This window comes from Lacerta agilis, chromosome 4 (genome assembly GCF_009819535.1).
Source record: "Lacerta agilis isolate rLacAgi1 chromosome 4, rLacAgi1.pri, whole genome shotgun sequence".
NCBI classification, from domain to species: domain Eukaryota; kingdom Metazoa; phylum Chordata; class Lepidosauria; order Squamata; family Lacertidae; genus Lacerta; species Lacerta agilis.
This window is the reverse complement of record NC_046315.1, coordinates 72,181,486-72,200,803: the sequence shown is the minus strand read 5'-3', so window position 1 is coordinate 72,200,803 and position 19,318 is coordinate 72,181,486. Positions and strand designations below refer to the sequence as shown.

General features: G+C 41.0%; 1 protein-coding gene across 1 annotated transcript in view; it reads left to right on the top strand.

The window, feature by feature from the left end:
* The window catches only part of AFF3 (AF4/FMR2 family member 3), a 217,499-nt gene that overhangs the window by 189,668 nt on the left and 8,513 nt on the right, over positions 1–19,318 (top strand). Inside the window, exons 10-17 of the mRNA XM_033147586.1 lie at positions 3,331–3,496; positions 5,089–6,114; positions 7,609–7,733; positions 11,158–11,359; positions 12,225–12,352; positions 15,083–15,146; positions 17,414–17,550; positions 18,854–18,925. Of these exons, the coding sequence (XP_033003477.1) occupies positions 3,331–3,496; positions 5,089–6,114; positions 7,609–7,733; positions 11,158–11,359; positions 12,225–12,352; positions 15,083–15,146; positions 17,414–17,550; positions 18,854–18,925 (1,920 nt within the window). The remainder of the gene's footprint in view (positions 1–3,330; positions 3,497–5,088; positions 6,115–7,608; positions 7,734–11,157; positions 11,360–12,224; positions 12,353–15,082; positions 15,147–17,413; positions 17,551–18,853; positions 18,926–19,318) is intronic.

Here is a 19,318-nt window from a genome sequence, read left to right as displayed (position 1 = left end):
TGTCACATATTTTTGTATTTTTATGCTGCAAACCGCCTGTGATCCTCGGTTGTAGAGCGGTATATAAATTTATTTATTTTTTAAACAGAATTTATTAGCATTTTCATAATATAACACAAACCCAACCCCACACCTACAAATACAAAAACAAATACAAATACACATAATGTCAGGATTCTTCTTCTTATTTGTATATCTTACAAAAAAAAAAAATTCTACTTCTGAATCTTGACGTTTGACTTCCCCCGCCTTTTCACCTTCGGTTTTAAATCAATATGCTATTTCCTTAACAACTTTTCTCTATAAAAAAATTTAACTTTACTTAAAAATAACACAATTATCTTGATCTTTTTATTATAACCTAAATCTTAACCAAATATTCTTATAACTAAACTTATTTCTTCTATCCTTTATCATGCTGCTTTTGACTTAAGATTCAATATCTCCTTACTTATTTAAAATAAACTTATGATTAACAGACTTCACACTCCGATTTCGGATACCATGACAGACCATTTGGATTATACATTTAATACTTCAACCCACTCCCCCTCTGTCCATTGTCTTTTTCTGTCTTTCACCAGAACCGGATCTCCAATTGTCTTCTTCTGAGTGTCCACAGATCCAGGCATTCACAACAAACCTTGCATCGAGCTTCAGGGTGTTCATCACTTCCTTTCTGGGCTCCTCCGTACCTTTGTACCATACTTCTTCTTCTTGTAGAAATCTTAATTCCATGTCCCTTGCCCCCGAGCTGCCACCTCGGAGTCTGGATATTATAATTTTTCCCGTTCCAGGGCTGCCACCCCCAGAAATCGGTTCCTTTTCCCGGAGTTGCCCAGCCATTTCGAACCATCCTTCAAGCACCCCTCCCAGCTCTTTGCCAAGGTTTGATTCCATTGTATAAAACTTTTGAAAAGCCTCCTCTGTGGAAAGTGAGTCCTTTTTATTTATAATTCCACTCAAAACTTGCAGTTTCCGATTAAGCAGTTCCAGCTTCAAGACAGTGAGCATTTCCTCATCCTTTAAACCAGAGTTCAATACCAGTGCAAACACAAAGTCCAGCATTTTAGAAGGGAGGGTGAGTGTCAAATTTCAGTTCCTGTCTCTTCCTTCCTTTGTTTCAATTTTTTCCCACGACAGTCCAAGTCGTCGCCATTTCTCCGAAGCCGGAGTATAAAGACCAAAACTTCAAATGGAGATATTTTTTCCCCAGTTAACCCCCGAAGGGAAATCTCAGCAGTCTCAGTTTTCAAATTCCAGATACTTTCTATCGATTATTGTAGCAGCAGTCACTTAAACGGTTAATTTCTTTCATCTCCCGAAGGGAGGGAGGCGGGCTGCCTTTCTTCTTTCCCCCAGATCGTTCCAAGAATACAAAGAGTCAATCAGATACTCACAGCCACTGGGTTCTTATCAGCTCGTTAAAGACAGGTAGAACTTAGACGCTCATCACAGGCTTTGTCGCCGCATTTACATCCCGGTTGGGGCATGTCCCCTATAGCCCGGCTCCGTCGTCCCTTCACCCCCACTCCCCCTTTACAGGGGGAGCGGGGGAAGGGTTCGGAGCCACAACGGGCACAGCCGGGGAGCCCAGGGTGCGGGACACTCTTCCCGCACCCCAACCGGAGCCCCGCTTTGCGGTAGCAGGGCTCCTAACCCCCGGGATGGACTGGGTGCTTCGCAGCCGAAGCAGCCCACGACCACCCGCAATGGCGTCGCTGCCGGAAGTCAGAGCGGTATATAAATTTAATAAATAGATGTCTGTGTTTGCTGGGCAGCTGCATAAGCATTTTCTAATTCATGGTAGAGCATGTATTTTGCAGGTTCAATCCCTGGTATCTCTGGTTAGGGCTGTGAAAGACTCCAGCCTCAAACCCTGGGAAACTGCCACCATTTGGTGTCAACAACACTAGATGGATCCTTTGACTTGACTCACTTGTTGTGTCACGAATTGCAGTCTTACCTGGCAGATAGCAGGTAGCTGCCACCGTTGAACATAGTAGAAATGGGGCGTTGCTGAGGTGGGTAGCTGGTTTTGGACTGGGAAGCCATGAACATACCCAGCAGCAACAGACTGGGTTAAAATGCAACTGTCGGCAAGGAAGGACAACTCCTCATCAAGGTGGGAAGAGGTTAAAGTAATCAAAAAAGAGATTAAAGTAATCAAGCATGCCCCAGTAGCAGCAACTGGACTCAACAGCCTAGCCTGATGAACACCAGTAGCACAGGTGCAGAAGCAGGACATTGTCCCATTATCAATACGAACAGAGCAAGTGATTTGAGGGCGATTGTGCCCAATAGAGCTGGGCAATATATAGATATAGCGTGCAAAATCGGTTTGAAGTCCTTATCGTGATTGCGGTTTCATACTTTTTGACCTGGCAATATATTGCGAATCATTATATGTGTGTGTGCGTGCGCGCGCGTGCGCGATGCAAAAATGACAATGTAGGAAAAACCATGGAGCCAGCCAATGCTTCTACATAGCTCCATCTTTATTTCAGACATTGTGATATAACAGTATATCACAAAACAAAATAGGAAATTCTTTCCAGTAGCACCTTAGAGACCAACTGAGTTTGTTCTTGGTATGAGCTTTCGTGTGCATGCACACTTCTTCAGATGGTATCTGAAGAAGTGTGCATGCACACGAAAGCTCATACCAAGAACAAACTCAGTTGGTCTCTAAGGTGCTACTGGAAAGAATTTCCTATTTTGTTTCGACTATGGCAGACCAACACGGCTACCCACCTATAACTAGTATATCACAAAGTTTAGCTGGTGGTATATTGTGAAGTTAAAAACCAGATATCACCCAGCCGTACTGTTCACCTCTACATAGTTCCATCCTTATTTCAGACGTCATGATATATCAGTATATTGCGATGTTTAGCTGGTGATATATCACGATGCTGAAAACCAGATATCGCCCTGCCCTTGTGGCCAACATCGGAGTATTCAGAGCCTTGTTATTTGTGGAACTTGTCAGTATCGCTAATGAACACACATGTTGTTTGCCTCCTTTCCCTCTTTTTGCAAGCTCTACGTTTTCCTCTGTCCTGCTGACATGATGTGGAAAGTAGCATGGTAGATGCTGCACCTTAATTTAAATGCGACCACCATTGCTAAACTTCCTTCTGGACAAATTCTTCCGACAGGCCTCTGTTTGCCAACATCTGCATTAGTGTGAATCCTGCAAAAACAGAAGTTCTTTTTATAGGGTATAATAGACATGTGCCTTAATTTACGTTCTCTCTCTCTCCCTCTCTCCTTCTCTCGCTCTCTCCCTCTCCCCATTCCCTCCCACCCTTTATTTGGGTCTGGCAGCACCACTGTACAGCAGCCCAGCTGCAGGATCTCGGGGATCACCAGCAAGTGTTCGAGCAGCAGCAGCTCCAGTGAATCTGAGAGCAGTTCAGAATCCGACTCAGAGAGTGAAAGCAGTTCTACCGAGAGCGACAGCAAGAAGCCCTCTCATTACTCCAGCCCAGAGGTAAGGAGTTCTGCATCTTTCACTCCCATTCAGACATAATGAGCAAGAAGTTAAGTTTCTGAATCAGTGGAACCTTTGTCCCAAGTAATGTGTTTAGTTAGGATCAAGGAGGTCTTATGCAGTGCTTTTTTTTTTTTAAACGGGGGGAGTGCCAGATCTCACCACGAAGTTGTTACCATAAGTGCCACACCTTTAACACACTTTTTACATGGGGGGGGGGGGTCCCAGTACTGCAGAAAAAATCACTGGTTTTATGTGGCATCTTGGTGGGTAACTTCCACATGCCTTAAGTGTGGCATTTCGTGCAGTTGAGGAATTGTGAAAAAATGCTTTTAAAAATCCTTTTTGGCCCTGTTGCCTATTGGAAACACAAGGCAGCCTTCTGAGACTAAAATAAAAGAATGCATATGCTTTTATGAAAATTTCAGGGCATGGCTGAGTACTGTGCATGTTTAGCAGTATGTCCTATATGAAGTATGAATGCAATATATGCTATATTCCAGGCACACCCCCCCCCAAAAAAACTTACTACATTGGCAAACACCACTCCTGTAGTGTTTCACTCCTGTGACAAAAGGACCACTCGCCCATGTTCCTGCTCCACTACACCACTGTTCCTAGTATGCGTGCAGCTTTTAAACTGCAGTTTTATTCATTCAGCTAAAACATTTATATACTGACTTTTATGAATGACCTTAAGGCCATTTAGAAAAAAAAATGAAAAGCAAGTAGCAATACCAGCAAAGCAAACATCAGATAATAGCTGGGATAAAATAATATATTTACACTGTATTCCTATACACCAATAGGGGACACTCCGGACACCACTGAACTGCAGCTCCCAATATCCCTGTTTTAGTTCTTGTCCAGAAAACTTGGACAACACACCTTGCTCTGAACATTTTCCTGGGAAGCAAGTCCCATTGAACTCAGTGGGGGCCATTTCTGAATAGACACTGTGGGATTGTGCTGTTACAAGAGATTAAAAGTTGTTATTAAATAAGTAAATGCAGGAATACTTCCTTTGGATGGGGCTTTGTGTTCTTGTTTCTGAATAAGATTGAAGAGTAACATCTGTTCAACCCTGCAACTCTGCCTTAATTCAGTGGTTCACGTTTGTTTCTAAGGTCATTTGTTTCTGCTGGTAGCGGAGGAATATCATTAATCAATGCCTACGCTATACTAATAAAAGTTATTAACTGTTCATGTTGTCTTTCATATGGTTTCCTCCCTTTTCTATTCTGAGAGGAGCCCTAGTCAGTTCTGCACAAACTTATGAAGGGTAGTTGTCTTTATGGAATCTCTGTGTACAAAGGGGGTGCACTTGTGAATATTAGGTGCTGGTATTCAAGCCAGGAGACCAAACCCATCCCCATCATGTTTTGCTTGTGAGTGATTGAGAAATCTGGCCGCAGCTGTGGGAAATTAAGTGATGGACGTTCTATTATGATAATAGAATAGCCACACTTTTTAGTTAAATAATATTTTTATTTGCTGGCCATGTAAATAATAACCAGTTCCTTAAGAGTATAAAAGCGCTGTAAAGTCTCTATAAGCTGGAGTGTTAGGAGTTTCAAACTTTATTTTCCTAGCCTGAACAGCCATCGTCAAACAAGTGGCAGCTGGATAAATGGTTAAATAAGGTTACTTCACACAAAGCACCTATTCTGAACCAAAACGGACTGGAGCTCTTTCAGTGTTACAGCAAAGGGAAAGATGAAGGGCAAGACTGTGAACATTTACCTCCCATTTGCCAAACCAGTCTCAGAGATAAAGAGGTTAAGAATCCCAGCAAGGAGGACCTGAGGCCTAGGACAGCTAACAAAGCCCCGGGGCATAAAGGAGGGAAGCAGAAATCGCCTCCTCCGGCTGCTGCCATTTCTGGAGATAGCGGTCCTCTGAGGAGGACAGCCTGCAAAAAACAGCCGAGAAGGACAGAGAGGACCTCTGGTGGTGATATCTTAAATGGCCATGCAGCTGATGATCTTGGCTTGAACCAAGTACTTTTGGAAAATAATAGCACATGTGAACAACCTAAAACCAGGCCCTGCAACAACAAAGTTGAGCACAGGAAGGAAACACGTGCTGCCTGTGAAAAGAGGCGTACAAGGGGATCAGGTAAAACAGCACCCAAATCCAAGGAATTTATTGAGACAGATTCTTCGTCTTCAACGTCCTCAGATACAGATTCTCAGTCGGAACAAGAGGATTACCCTTTACACAAGCCTCAGACTGTGACCTCAGCATTAGCTGGAAGTGACCAGAAGCTGAAGGACTCTGGGAGTAATAATACCAACAAAGCAAATAGCAGTTGCAGTGCCTTTGGTTCAGTTAACACCAGGACTAGTAACGATATAGCAAAGGAACTGGAAGAGCAGTTTTACACCCTGGTTCCATTCGGTCGGAACGAGCTCCTATCTCCCCTGAAAGACACAGACGAAGTGAAAGCACTTTGGGTCAAAATTGATTTGACTCTTTTGACCAGAATTCCACAGCACTTACCTGAGGAGCCACTGCAAATTAATGCTGGAGTTAAAGAAGCAATCAGTATGCAGCACAACATTGTTACTGATCTGCCGGCAGAAAAGGTCATCCCCAAATCTAGAAGGAAACGCAAGGTAGGCTCCTTAGATTTGTTTTTAATTTTTAAAGGGCTAAAGGGAAGTGCTTGGTTGCATCTAAAGTGTATGCCTGTGTAAGTTTCCTGGGTTGTATCCAGTGCTGTGTGAGCAGAGTTCTACCTGCACAACAGGAAATCCATTTCCTCCTCTCCCCTCACTCCCTCATTCTCACAGTCTGCTCCAGAGGGTCCCCCAACCCTCTGGAGTTGATTTTGATGGTGTGAGGGGGATAGAGGGGACAAGAGAGGACATTCCATTGCATTCATGGAAGTCTGCTGTGCCAACACAGCTGTAACTTTGGGACTACAGCCCTTATCCTTCAGTCATTATAGTGACTCACAACATATCCAAGGGTGGTGAAGGTAAAATTTAGTCAGTTCACATTTTGCAAACCTACCAAATTTCAGAACCAAAATGTGAACTGAAGCACAGCTGTCCTTTTAAATTTGATTTGTCCTCCTCCAAATTCTGCAATGCAGTTCTTAAGCAAAAAAAAAAAGAGTTTTTTAAAATGTACGTATCATGAGTAACTGTGCACAGAAAATAACATATTAGTGAAAACATTGTACAACAAAGTACAAAAATTGCTTGCAAAAAAGTGCATATTGGGAGGGAAATGCCTCAAAAGGTGTACAAACTTTGTGGGACCATTTTTTTTTTAAGCAGCAAACTGAAGCAGGCATAGGATAAACTGAAGTTAAGGTTGGAAAAATGAGAAAGTAAGAGAAACCAAAATTGACAGACTCATCCATTCCTGTTTCTCTCTGCAAATGCAAATAAGATTCCATATATTTTAGGAGAAACCCCTAAATGATCCCCTAAGAACTTTGGAAGCTATAAAGAGATTAGAATCCTTTTTTATTATAAAAAAAAAAGTAATGCAGATGAGGCCTACATTTCTGTTTAGCATACAGTTAATTTCTAACTTGACCCTAAAGTTAGAGTACCCATCTGATCAGGACCGCCCAGCATATTGGGTTAGTGCCATGTACCCACCCTCTCTAGAACAGTGTTGCTCCCGCTTGCTAGGATGGGGAGGGGAGGCTGGCAGCAGAGTTGGGCTTTGTCAGGTCCCCCTGCCAACAGGACCCCAACATTTATCACATACACTATATGCACTGGTGATTCATTATGTGTTGGGGAGCAGTGATGCTACACTCATTGGGGCAGGGATGAGGCCGAGTGAAATGGCGCTGAGGTCAGAGGAACTCCGGATTGGCAGGAGTCAGTGTCAAGGAGCACTATAGAAAGTAAACAATGTGCCCTTTTAACTAATATAAATAAATAACTGTTGACACAGAAGGCGTTACGTTCCTAATTGTGAATAACTAACATGGCTTAATACTTAATATATGTACACACACACACACGCATGCATCCTACCAAAATACAAAATTTGTAAGCACTACAGTGTTCAATAAATAGCAATATTCAACATCTATACTATCACCTGCACAGTTCGATATATGATGGACCCTTTTCTTCCCTTAGTATGAAAATGAGGAAGAAAACAGGGAGAGCAAGAAGATTCACACTGAGCAAGAGTGCTCTTCACATTTACTTGCTTCAGCCCAAGTTGCTTCTGCACCAAATAATTGCAATATGATTAAAAACAGGTATGCGTTTCTTGTGTTAGATGAGTTTCGGTCTTTTAAAATTCAGTGTAAATGATACTTGGTATCTAAAGGGAAATGATTTTGCATATTGGTACAATTTACTGTCAAAATGTGTTAACTTCTACTTACAATTACTGGATTTCGTTCAAAATATTTATTTGTTGTTACGGCATATGAAAAAATCTTAACATTTTAAATATCTGCAGCAAAAAAGGGGGGGCACGTTAAACTGATTATTCAGAACTGCCACTTGGCTTGAACCTTCAGGGTAGGACAGGATGCAATCATTTAAAACAATTTCTAGAGGTGTGACATGCTGATACCTTCATCTTGATTGTCGTGGTAGCGGTATAGCAATGCCAGCCTAGCCCTCGCAACCAAGCAGAGCAGGGCCACACTAAACCGCCTGCCTACCTGTTCAGGGGTAGCTCAACCAGCTGGCTCTTGTCAGACGGAGAGGAGCACTAGGTTGGGATGCGCTGAGGTCACCTGTGTAGGGGTGCCTGGTTTGCGCCTCCTCAAAAATTGTGTACCCAGGGCCACAACCCCCCTGGCACTCCCACACACACACTACGCCTTGGTCAGTGGCACTCGTCACCTGAGACTGCTATTCAAATGTTGCTGGATCCCTGTAGATGTCAATTTAAATGATCTATTGTGAACCTTTTTAGTATGGTTGAAGTTGCAGTTCACACTGGTGCTACAAGAGAACCAGAATTATTCAGTGGCAAATTTATGTGGGAAGTGGCCGTCGCTCAACAGTAGAGCATGTTATATGCATGCAGATTGTCCCAGCTTCTCCAGCGAAAAATGGGAGGTGATGGGAAACATTTCTGCCTGACACCTTGGACAGTCACTTTGAAACATATAGCACTGGGCTGAGTGATCCAGTGGCCTGACTCTGTTTAAGGCAGATTTATATGTTGATATACTTCTATTAGGGATTGGGCTTCGTGGGGTTTATTTATGGGAATTCGTTGTCTGTGGCCTGTCCCTCCCTAAGGCAGACAGGCATTTGCACAGGCTGCTTGTGTTGATGTCATCAGCATATGCCAGTGTCTAGGTGCCTCTCTCCATATTGTGTGTAAATTAAGAGAAGGTGACAAAATGACGCTGGGATGGCGCTAGAGGATTGTGTTTGCTGTCACAAGTGGTGTTATGGCCATTAGGGAACAGTTAACTCAGCTGTGATACTGCATGACTTGTACAGTTAGTTGTGCTTATCTCAAATGGCGTGCAAGGAAGGGGGAAGATTTGCATTTCTCAATGAAAAATATTTCTTCTGTGATGGGGAAAGGGATTTTTCCCATGACAGAGATAGTTCCTTGAGGGATTTGGGGGGGGGGGGAAACTACTTAATAGACATTTTGCTTGTACAGATGATGTAATTTGAAGTTCACTATCTTGAAAATTAAAGCCTTTAATTTTTTTTTAATCCAGACTATTACAGAAATGAAAAACCATATTATAAACTCAGAGCTAGCAGGCTGTTCAGTCCACAGTCTTACCCTGCCATGTTGTCTTCCAGCTAGACTATTATGTTTTATGGGTATTTCTTACCTCTTTATAGATGCAATAGAGCACAATATGTGCTTAATCTAGTCAGAAAAAAATATGGGGCAAAATATACTTCGTTTTATAGCACTGTTTTAGTGTTCTAAGTTAATTTAGCAGGTCCTCTCTCTGTTCATTAATTTATCTTATTAGTCTTTAAAATCTGGAAGCACCATGCTTCATAATTTAGAAGCTTTTTTTATAGGTTATCATCCAGCATTTAGCCTACTCCAACGTGGACATGTGTAAAATGTAAAACCGTGCTTCCGAAACAGTGCTCTGCTGCTAGTTTAAAGTGCAAACATTTTAATATGCACTTTCCCTCCTCTTGTAAATGTGCACTTTTTGTGAGGAATGCAAAGAGCTTCAGCATGGCTGCCTCACCTGCAGCAGTGCTGTCATCCCATTGTGTTATACCGAAGGATGAGCCTTGGGGTCCCTTCCAAGTCTACAGTTCTATGATTCTGTGAAATGCTCCTCGCTCACAGCTTTTTTTAAAAACCAGTACTTAATTTATGCCCTTTTTTGTCACACCTCCTTCATGGAGCTCAGGGTGGAGCACCTTGTCCCTCCTCCACCCTCACTTTATCCTCACGATTACCCTGTGGGGTAGGTTAGGCTGAAAGAGAGCAACTGGCCTAAGGTCAGGCAGAGAGCATCATGACTTAGCAGGGATTCTATCCCAGTCCTAGTCTAACACCCTTAATGCTCACATGGTGGCCTCCACTATTGTCCATGCAGGCTGGGACCGATAGGAGCTGTAGTTCAACAAGGTTTGTAGGACACGGCGTCACTACTCCTACCTTAACCATTATACAGCCATAGCTCTTACAGCACAATACATGTTCACTTCAAAGTAGGTCTCACCGAGTTCAGTGGGGTTACTCCTAGGTAAATGGGTACAGGATTTCAGTCTTAAATAAATTCTTATAAATAAAATGATAGAAAGCCCTCAACTTTTAAAAATACATATGGTATTTAAATAGTCATTTATGTGTGAAACGTGCAGATTTTTGTTGTTGTTGTTGTTTAAAAAATGGCACAGACAGGAAATAAACTGATTTCTCTATCGCTAACCCAATATCGATGTCCTACACTTGTGTTCAGGTTTTGAAAATCTGGTTCTGCCACTAAATAATGTTACTCTGAGTCAGAATGTCTAGGCCACAATGTGGCTGTGAAACAGAAACAAATGATAAAAATTATTGTCTGTTGAACTTTGCTCTAGGAGCAATAAGTAACAGTGTACTGCAGAATGCTGGAATGTTTTGATTTTGTGGAGAAAGCTGCACTTAGAGCATTGTAGTGCATATTTATCAATTTCCCTCTTTGTGCTCTTTTGGCTTTTTGCTCTTTTCCAGCTCCATGAGCCTATATTTCGCTCTCCTCAAACCCTGAATCAAATTAAGTTAACAGCACTATCAGAACCTGGTCAGCAAGTTCAGAGAAATTCCAGCCACTTAGAAGCCCATTTCTCTGTTTCAATCCACATGAGGTTTATCAGCCTGACTTAAGAAGTGTCACCTGCGATAGCAAAATTGTACTTCATAACCTAAACCTACCTGTACTCTTAAAAGATTCATCTTATTTTCCAACCATCTTTTAAAACAATATCTAGCAACTCTTCATATATGTTATAAGTACTTGGATAGATACTAACCACTGAGTTGTAGTTTGCTTCTAGAATAAAAGAGAACAACGATCTAGAGCTTTGCTCCTCATACTGCAAAAGTTGTTTCCAGATGAAACATTGGTCAGCAGAGTTCATCCTTCCAGTAATCTGAAACTGATAGTGTTCGTAATATATAAAATGTTTATTTCCTCCCAAGTGGCATTTGTGGCCATCCATTACTGTAATTTCCATTTCCAGCTTGGGAACACCAATAAATAAAAATGAGAAAATGCTTCGGTCGCCTGTTTCACCCATCTCTGATGCATCAAAGCACAAATTCTCTGGTGATGATCTAACTTCTTCTAGCAAGCCTCATGGTGGCAACCTATTATCTTCCATATCCTCAATAAAAAAACACAAGAATGAGATTCGATCCCACCTGCACCAAGGAGATTTCAATGTAAGTTTTGATAACAACATATTTACCATAATAATAGCATCTATTGCTTTAAAAACCTGCCCATCTACTTTTGGTCCCTGAGTCTCATTTCTGTCAGGTATGGTCATATTTGGGGTGGTATGAGAGAACCTTCTCAGTGGCAGTGCAGAGTGTGCATGCAAAATGCAGCTGGCCTCCCTCCTGGTGCTCTGATGCCATGCAACCTAAAAACTTGTTGCAGCAGCAAGCCTTTGGTCTTATGAGTTGCTTAACGTAGTGCTTCCGTCACATTGATTTTTGTTAATTTCTATCCGCTAGTCATCTGTGTATTTTATTGTTGTTTTTAAAAATGTGATTCTGCTTAATCCTAGTGGTTGTTTAGCCATTTGGTGTGTTTTGACTTGAAATGAAAAGCCGATATATAAATCTGTAAAATAAGCACACATTTGAATAGCAAGATTAGCAGCAGTGTTGTGTGCATAATTATGTATGTGCAGCCCAAGCCTATGCACAAGAGGATGCAGGCATACAAAGTTACTCACCTTTTTCCAGTTCAGCAGCTTCCCCTTGGATCATCTAAGCCACTTCTTAATCAAGGAGCAGTCAAAAATTGCTCTTCTTCATTCAGTGAAACAAACATTCCTATGTGTTTTCATATTAGACTGCAGTGATTAGTTTATTAAGCTATGGGGGGACTTGCTATCTATTAAAAAGTTGCCCCAATTAATCAGGCAGCAGATTTTTTTTAAGGTTTCATAAAAATAATTAACCTTTTTATTACAAAAAAAATTGCTGCATGCTTAATTTATAGTTAAGAATACTTTAAAAGGGGGAAATGAGTGAATTTGTAACTGGTTTCTGATTGCCTCCTTTACTATTTGTTCAGAAAGCAATGTACATCAATTCAGAAAATTCTGTACTCTGTAGCAAGGCACAGTGCCAAAAGGAGCCCTGGTCACCTGTATCTATTATGCACAAAGACTGTAGAAGAACAAAGCTTATCTTTAATGATGGGTGAGTAGAGGTTTTTTTTTCCTCTAGAGATTCATGTTTCATTTCCTCTATTTCTGATGTTCAGGCTGCGAGTGTTGCTGCTTTTGTGAAGGGAAGGTGGTAATTACATACTTTCTTTATACTAAGAAAACTCAGTTCTCCAATTGTTTGTCTACAGCAGTTCCACTGCCACCATTCAATCCCCCTTCTGAACTTTCCATTCTGAACCCTTAGCTCACCAGTAACCCACCAGCTCTGGGGTACTGGTGTGGATCACATCATAGCCATATACAGATACTCTGATTAATAAAGGTATCTACATTTATCTATTACAATTTTTTTCTTGCTCTCTAACGTCGCATTTTTTTGTTCATTTAATAAATGTATTGCCAATTTGATGATTCGTAACTGAATATGTGAACTAGTGCCATTGAAAAGCATTGTTTTTGATTCAACATTGGATAATACAACAGTTCTGCCTATGGTGATGAGACACCACACATTCTTTTGTCAGCAGGTGGTAAACACATCTGTGTGAACTCATCCTAACACTTCCATACTCAGGGCATGACCTGAATCAGCTGAGAACAAGTTTTATTGTGTTTTAATATATGCACTATAGTCTGCTGTGATGGAGGTTTTTTTTTAATGAGTCTCTCTAAATAACGTCAGGATATGCATTTCTCCATATTTATTGAAAATAAGTTTCATATGCTGTTTATTGAGATTTTATTAGTGTTTTTAATGAACCCTTGTAAAATTCTATTCTGCAGTGAAATATAAGATATGGCCCGTGTAAATTGACAAGAAAACACAACAGCTTTGTGAAATTAAATACGTCAGTTAGGAGAAAAACGAGTATTTGAATGAAGCTAACAATTAAATTTCTATATTAGAATTTAAGCTGCAGTGCGCTCAGTAGATACATAGCATTGACTTCAGGATATATTTGTTTCCTTCCATACTTGTATTTTTATTTAAATAAATACTTTTGTATATCCAAAAAAAAAAAACCCTGCCGCATGAATTTAATTCCCCTCCCCATCTATCTGCATAATTTGTAACAAATTGCATTTGGTACACAAGACAGTCTAAAACCAGTTATTTTAGAATAATTCAAAGTGAATACAGCTGCCGTACCAACTTATATGTGTCTGTCTGACTGTCTGTAGAAGATAGCAAGTAGTAGAAATGCTTTATTTCTTGCTGTCTTGGAGCAATGTTTTGGAGGAATTGGTAGCAATACAGCTAAAAGTACTTCTTTATGGATAGGCAGTAAATTGTTTGATAATTTCAGCCTCGATTAACCTCGGATATTGTGTAGAGATTGCCCTTGTTAAAGTGAGTACAAAGTTTTAGAGCTTTTTGTGGAGAGATCATTCAACATGTGTAGTCTGACCTGTCATTGTTCATAATACCAATTATAAATACTAATTACAAACATTTTGAGCCAATACGTTTTTGTCCCCGGGAAGTCTTTAATTATACTACACAAGAATGAAGGGCCTCTTCTGTTTGTTTGATTTAAAATGTATTTTGCAAAGTTATGATTATTGCTGTGATTAGCTCTGTTAAGGGTTCACACTAGAAATTATTCTTAAAGCAAATAACCTATTAACAGTTATTCCTTAAAGAGGCAATGTCTGCAATTGTTTTTGGAGATTCAAAACCTCATTCTGTGGCCTGCTGATCTGGTATAATAGTTCACAGAATTGGGCTTGATTTGCATATTAATAGCTACTATCTTCTCACTAAGTGATATTGCAAGACTACAGATCCCAGCAGTCCTGGTGGGAAAAGGATAACACTGCTGTCAATTTCTGCCAGCCAGAAGGCCATCTGAGCCTTTTCTTAGGCCAACTTCTTGGATTTCTGGTGCTGTAGATAGGACAAGCAGCCAACGTTTCTTCGCTTGCATCTACCATGATTTCTAGCAGCCATTTCCAACACTCGAACGAACTGTAAGTTAGTGGCTGGGAGAGATGGGGAAGCCATGCTTGCTTGACCTCATGGCAGGTGGGTCACTGGGAGAGCAGGAGGGGGAGGCGGCAGGGAGGTTGGCTATGTGCAGACACACCTGTGGAGCCATTACGATGTTCCTGCCAGTGCATTTGCACAGTGCTGACCTCCCTGCACCTTGCCCCTCCCACTCTCCCTCCCAGTAAGCAGAAGTGACCCATCTGTGGGGAGGTCAGGTAAGCACCTCCGCCTCAACCCACCATCCTCTGCTGGTAAGATTGCTTGCCAGTTGACAGTCTAGAGATCTGCTCTGTTCCTTTCTCCTTAACATAAACAACATAGCAGTGGCTTCCTCTCCTGGTTTTTACTGTTGTCCACCCGTTACATTCATCTTCTTTGTGCCATATTTTGAAGCCCAGGTCATTACAGCGGGGGAGTGGGGTGCTTCCCTTGTATGTTTAACTATGGATCTCTTGGTTACAATCTAGCAATCCCATGGTGTTAGGAAATGACAAGTACATTTCCCCCCATCTTATATTGAGGAATAAGAATTGAATACTTAAAAAAAAAACACCTTAGATTTACTTACATGTTGTTTTAGGGCTTATTCCATACTGTTGTGTTTGAAACTCGAACCGAAATTTGAGAATGCATGAAATGCATTTTATCAGCATGTATTTGTTTCTTTTGAAATAAACCATTAAGGACTTTTCTTTCAAACAGATATAGCTTGAAAAAAGAATATTCAATAAATCTAGTAACCCAAATCACTTATGCTGTGTTGCATTCTAGGCCACACAATGTGGAACACTTTATGCAAGAAGCTAAAAGGAAGAAGCATAAAGCGGATGCGATGGTAAGAACAAGTCAGTTTTTGACACCTTATTTCAGAATATCTGTGTAATGCAACTTCTTCATCAAGGAAATTTAAGTAGTGGTGATTTTTTTTAAAAAAAGAAAAAGATGATAACTAGCTTTATTAGTAAGGAATGTTATGTGTGTAGTTCAGTATGCCTTAAAGAAATCTGAGATTAATTAGTTGATACATCCTTGGATAAATTAAAATTTTATTCCTTCCATTCACAAAAAGCTCTTTGATCCAGTTGAGGCTTCTGTGAACAGACGAAAGAAGGCCTTCGTTGGTTGGTTTGCTTCCAAAATTCATTTTTCTCTGCAGCCCACTGGGCCCTCTCCAATCTGTTCTTGAAGACTGGGGAAACCTCTGCAGCAGCATAGGAGGTAGCATCGGGCGGGAGAGTCTCTGGTCGAAAGGGAGAATTTATGAAAATCACATCCCTTCCTATTCACAGAAGCCTCAGATGGATCAAATAACCTCCTGTGATTGGAAGGACAGCATTGAACACAACCCATTGAATATATGCACCTGTATTATGCTTAATCCTCATCTGTTGATCTCAGTGGACCTTGGTTCCAACAGTGGTCAGCGAGGGTAGGCAGGGCAGACTCGTGTGCCTGGCTTCATGACATCAAGTTCCACTGCTGCTTGCCAGGAATGGAAGGGAGCTTGCTGATAATGGCTTCAGAACCAAAACACATAGCATTGCCTTTTGCTAGATGGTTTCCACAAAAATTATAGGTTTTAATTTAACTAGTCTGATGTTTTTATATAACGTTAAATGAAACCATTTTGTTCATAATTATCCATTAGAATAAACCAGAGGCTTCAATTTGTTTTTATTTGAAGGTTTTGTTTTGTTTTGCTATAAACTGCTAATTTTACAAACACATAAATGCACACAAGTGAGATATATATGTGTGTGTGCGCGTGTGTGTGCATATATTAGCCCTGCTTAAATTCTGTCCATTAAATTCTCTTTTTCTTCTCAGTCTTTTGCTTAGTTCTGTTTCTGTTTTAACTTTTATTTATTTACCTTGAAATTACACTGCTATCTGTAACATTTTCATAGTGAAGTACATCCTTGAAAACAACAAAAGAAAACTAATTAACTAGCAGCTAAACATTTGGCAGTAAAAGAGCAGCAATATCTAAAAACAGCAAGAGTAGACAGCACCGTGGTTAGGAGCAAACAGTTCACAGAAGTTCTCTGAAAGAGGAAGGCCTTCAGCCACTCAAGGAGGGAGCCATGTGAAGTCCTTTTGGAAGAAAATTCTAGAGCATCAGGGTGGCAACTGAAAATGTTCTGCTGTTTGTGGAAGCTAATCTAGCTGGAAGATGGAATCTGGTGCACGACCTTCTCAAAAGGTGTTAAGGCAGAGGGGAGACTCACTTCGGAAGAGACATTCCTTGAGATAATCATGAGCCAACCCATTCAAGACAATTGCTCTCCCACGCTTAATATTTTATTTTAAAAGTGGGTGGCGCTGTGGTCTAAACCACAGAGCCTAGGGCTTGCCGATCAGAAGGTCAGCAGTTCGAATCCCCATGACGGTGTGAGCTCCTGTTGCTCAGTCCCTGCTCCTGCCAACCTAGCAGTTCAAAAGCATGTCAGAGTGCAAGTAGATAAATAGGTACCGTTCCAGCGGGAAGGTAAATGGCGTTTCCATGCACTGCTCTGGTTTACCAGAAATGCTTAGTCATGCTGGCCACATGAACCCGGAAGCTGTACACCAGCTCCCTCGGCCAGTAAAGCGAGATGAGCACCGCAACCGCAGAGTCGTTCGCGACTGGACCTAATGGTCAGGGGTCCCTTTACCCAGGGGTCCCCTAACTAAGGCCCGGGGGCCGGATGCGGCCCAATCGCCTTCTAAATGTGGCCCGCGGACAGTCTGGGAATCAGCGTGTTTTTACATGAGTAGAATGTGTCCTTTTGTTTAAAATGCATCTCTGGGTTATTTGTGGGGCCTCCCTGGTGTTTTTACATGAGTAGAATGTGTGCTTTTATTTAAAATGCATTTCTGGGTTATTTGTGGGGCATAGGAATTCGTTCATTATTTTTTTTCAAAATATAGTCCGTCCCCCCACAAGGTCTGAAGGACAGTGGACCGGCCCCCTGCTGAAAAAGTTTGCTGACCCCTGCCTTTACCTTTACCTTTAACCTTGGTATTAATTTCATGTGTGGTTAAACCCTGAACTTGTATCAGCTCTAGGATGTACATATAATGCTCTCCATTTGTTGTGATTGCTGGGTTTCTTGTCTTCAGGTGGAGAAATTTGGCAAGGCGTTAAATTATGCTGAAGCTGCACTATCCTTTATTGAATGTGGAAATGCTATGGAACAAGGACCCATGGAATCTAAATCCCCCTACACAATGTATTCAGAAACAGTTGAACTTATTAGGTAAGATTGAGTAGGATATTCTGACCATTGATTAGATCCTTTGTCAAGGATATCTCAGGATACTTCTAAATATGGACAGCAATTGTAAGTAGTGAAATAGTAATAAGGTGGCAATCCATTATAAGATCACTGAAGATTGCAATCCTGTGACACTTACCTAGCAGTAAATCCCACTGAATTCAATGGGGCTTCCTCTAAGTAGATACGTATAGGATAGCACTGTCAGAAAGCTTTTTAATTGCTAGGTCTAATCCTACATCAGAAAGTATCACTGTACATAGCGGTTATGAAGTTTGTTCAGGCCCTTTTTGATTTTTAGAGAGATTTCTTCACTCAATGTGATTTTGTACCCTGCCAGAAAGAAATTGCACCAAAGATGCATTAAACTGGTGCTGTAAATTTAGACTTTACTAATAGGAGACATGATGTCCTTATACTCGTGTTTTTCTGCTTGCCTGGTGAGGGAGACAGTTCAGAGAGAATTTTGCAAAAAGAAAAAAAAAGTGCAAAGCTACCCTCAGTCTCTTCAGAAATTGCACTGATGCCCAAATTTTACAATATTGTGTGCACACGCCCCAGCTTGTGGAATTCATCATTTTGTTGAGATTCTTCCAGTACAGATGCAATGATCAATTTAAAGGAGGGGCTGAAAATGTGCATTCCACACACTCAAAAGCTTGTGACTTGGTGCTAAGAGTTTTTAGAAGACCCAAATAGCTCTTACAGATCTAGACTTCTCAAAGTTTTCTGGGAAGAGGGATTAATCATTAAACTAGTCTGAGAATTCCAGCTCTGGAAAGGGAATAGTGATCTTCTAACACCTCTCAGAACCCTTAACAAACTTCGTTTCCCAGGATTCTTTGCAAGAGGCCATGGCTGTTTAAAGTGGTATGATACTGATTTAAATGCAGAGTGCAGATGAATAGCAATTTAAAGGCATTATTGTGCTGGACTAAAACTAGGCAGGCAAACGGCCCCAGTGGCATTGAAAGGAATTGCTACTTGAAAGAGGAGGGTAGAACACATTGATGGAGGAGAAAGAAGAAGAAGAAGAAAATGTGACCTGCTAAGGCTGTAATCTGGTGTAGAGGTAGCCAGCAGTAAGTCCCATTGAATTTAATGGGCCTTGCTTCTGAGAAGAATTTGTAGAATTTTCTGCAATATGATACACAGAATTGTGCTGTAAATCAACAAGTTCCATAAATAAGCCCAGCTCCATTATTATTGGACACTTGTTATAAACATGCTTTGCCATTAATGCATGTTGACCTTATTTATTGCCCTTGTTCTTGCTCTTTTGAAGGTATGCTGTGAGGCTAAAACCCCACTCAGGCCCTAATGCTATTCCAGAAGAAAAACAGTTAACGACATTATGGTTAGTAAATTGCTATTTATTTGAAAGACTTGCTTTTTTTCTGTGACTCATTTCCTGCTTCTTCCATGTATAATCTCGTAAGTTATATTCAATGGTCAAGGAAGTAAAAAAGAAAAACTTTCCCTCGCTTTAAAGGCTTGACGGTGACGTCTCTCGATTTTCTAAGAGGCAATGTTAAGTGTAGTGGGATACCATCCAACTTCAACACCCCAGTCTCCTCACTCCCCATATTCATGTACAGTATTAAAATACCCAGCTTGAACAAATTAGCTGCTGTGTATGTCTACCCAAAAGTAAGTCCCACTGAATTCAGTGAGACTTGCTCCCAGGTACGCATGTACAGGATTGCAGCCTTTGACTGCAATATTATATTCTGTTAGTCCTAACACTTCT